Source organism: Limulus polyphemus, unplaced genomic scaffold (genome assembly GCF_000517525.1).
Source record: "Limulus polyphemus unplaced genomic scaffold, Limulus_polyphemus-2.1.2 Scaffold3549, whole genome shotgun sequence".
In the NCBI taxonomy this organism is placed as follows: Eukaryota; Metazoa; Arthropoda; class Merostomata; order Xiphosura; family Limulidae; genus Limulus; species Limulus polyphemus.
The window spans coordinates 81,991-84,085 of record NW_013669159.1 but is presented as its reverse complement, the minus strand read 5'-3'; the positions used below and the strand labels follow the sequence as shown (position 1 = coordinate 84,085).

At 29.9% G+C, this 2,095-nt stretch overlaps 1 protein-coding gene across 5 annotated transcripts in view; it reads right to left on the bottom strand.

Annotated features, from left to right (window-relative positions):
- LOC106469568 (thymidine kinase, cytosolic-like) overlaps positions 1–2,095 on the bottom strand; it is a 52,890-nt gene that overhangs the window by 26,023 nt on the left and 24,772 nt on the right. For 4 of the 5 annotated variants that reach the window (XM_022398120.1, XM_022398118.1, XM_013930069.2 and 1 more), the window contains exon 7: positions 7–1,124. In XM_022398120.1, coding sequence (XP_022253828.1) covers positions 978–1,124 — 147 coding nt within the window. In that variant the 3' untranslated portion in view covers positions 7–977. Of the gene's footprint in view, positions 1–6; positions 1,125–2,095 lie in introns of those variants that run through there. The other variant, XR_002612873.1, reaches the window with a different exon arrangement.

Below are 2,095 nucleotides of genomic sequence, written 5' to 3'. Positions count from 1 at the left end.
ATAACCAAGTTTATCAAACACTAGGGGAAAAACACCATGGCATAACCAGGATTATCAAACACTAGGGGAAAAACACCATGGCATAACCAGGATTATCAAACACTAGGGAAAAAAATATCATGGCATAACCAGAATTATCAAACACTAGGGAAAAACACCATGGCATAACCAGGATTATCAAATACTAGGAAGAAACACCATGGCATAACCAGAATCATCAAACACTAGGGGAAAACATCATGGCATAACCAGGTTTATCAAACACTAGGGGAAAAACACCATGGCATACCCAAGATTACTGAAAATCAGAGGAAAAACTATGAAATGTATCGTGGATTATCAAACACAGGATGAGAAGCTATGTGATATATCTTGGATTACAAAAAACACTGGATGCAAAGCTATCTGATGTATAGTGAATTACCAAACACCGGGAGAGATTATACGATTTATCTTGGATTATCAAACACTGGAAAACTGATGAACTACAAAACTTGTATGCTTTTTACATTATTAATACTCAAAAACCTACTAAAGTAATATTTTTCATTACCATATACTCAAGGAAATGTTATTACATGTATTTTGCAAAATCAAGTAATATAGAACAAGCTAAAAATATTAAAAATTGTAGGACTATCCATCTAAACCTGAATTATTGCAAAGAATGACATAACTTGTGTATTATGCACAATAAAGCACTTTAGGACAAATTTAATGTGCCAGAAAATATCAAAATTAAACAAATAAATTATATTTCTTAACTTTAAAATGGATGTCTATCTTATAATTAATTGTACAAAATACAAAGACTTTTATATTAAAACTGAAGTTACGCAAGTTACTCAACTTTCTTGGAAATTGTGAATAATTTATTTTGAGGGTATTTAAATAAAAAGTTGCAATATATTTTGTTTACCACTTGACTTTTTAGGGTTATTATTCCTCAGCCAAGATTTTAATGATCACTATCATTATTAGTTCACGTTCAACTGACGAACTACGACAGATCTCTCTTTATCCATTGAATAAGGCAACTCTGTTGAGTCTTTTACAGGTGATACTTTAAAATAACATGCACGGCAAACAGACTTATACTTTTCTGGTCCTCCAATAATTTCAACCTGAAAAAATAATATTATATTTACTTAAATTATTGGAGATAATAAAGCACTGTATTGAAAAAATTAGCATCATATTGACTTTATAAACTGTACTAGTAACAGTACAGAATATAATTCCATAAAAGAATCAAGGTACAATGAGAGCAAATTGTGTTTATAAAACATTTATACTCCACTTTGACCTTCAACAGTTAATCAGGTCTAGATCTTTGTATGTAGTGCCTGTTACAAAAATTTGATCAAAATACATCCATCCAATCTTGAGATCTCATGTCCACAAGATTAAGATGGATAAATGTTCAGGAACAAACTAATATGCCTTGCTCTGCTTTGCAGTAAAGGCATAATTAAGTAGTAAATAAAAATCAACATCTTTATCTTCAAAATACAAAATAGATTTAGTGAAGTATATTCTTTTGTTCTGTTTCTTGTGTATAATTTAGGGATATATTATCTAAAGTGTTATATCTTTTATTTTTACTGTTATAATGCACAGTAAGGTTTTTACAAGTGTTATCTTCTCAGAAGCCAAACTTTGTATTCATTTCTAAAGACAAATCGTTTTTGTTTGCAAAGCCACGTTAGGTTATCTGCTGTGTCAAGCCCTGGAATTTAGCATTGTAAGTCCATAAACTTACCGCTGTCCCACGAAGGTACAAGTCAAATGTTAACCATTTTTAACAAACAAAATGTAAGTAATCTTGATCATTAAAAAAAAGTTAATTTTTTCAAAATTATAAATGTTAATAAAAATATTTTAAATATAATTGGCCAACAACTGACTCATAACTTGAACACACTTCTTCTTACAAATATATGCACACACATTTCAGTTTAATGCTTAAATGGAAGACTCTAAAAAAATACATAAACATACATCCCAGTGCATATATACACAGAGTGGTTACAAGTAAATAGATGCCACCTTTTCAGAAAAAATGAAATTTTTCAGTCATATTCACATGAATTGA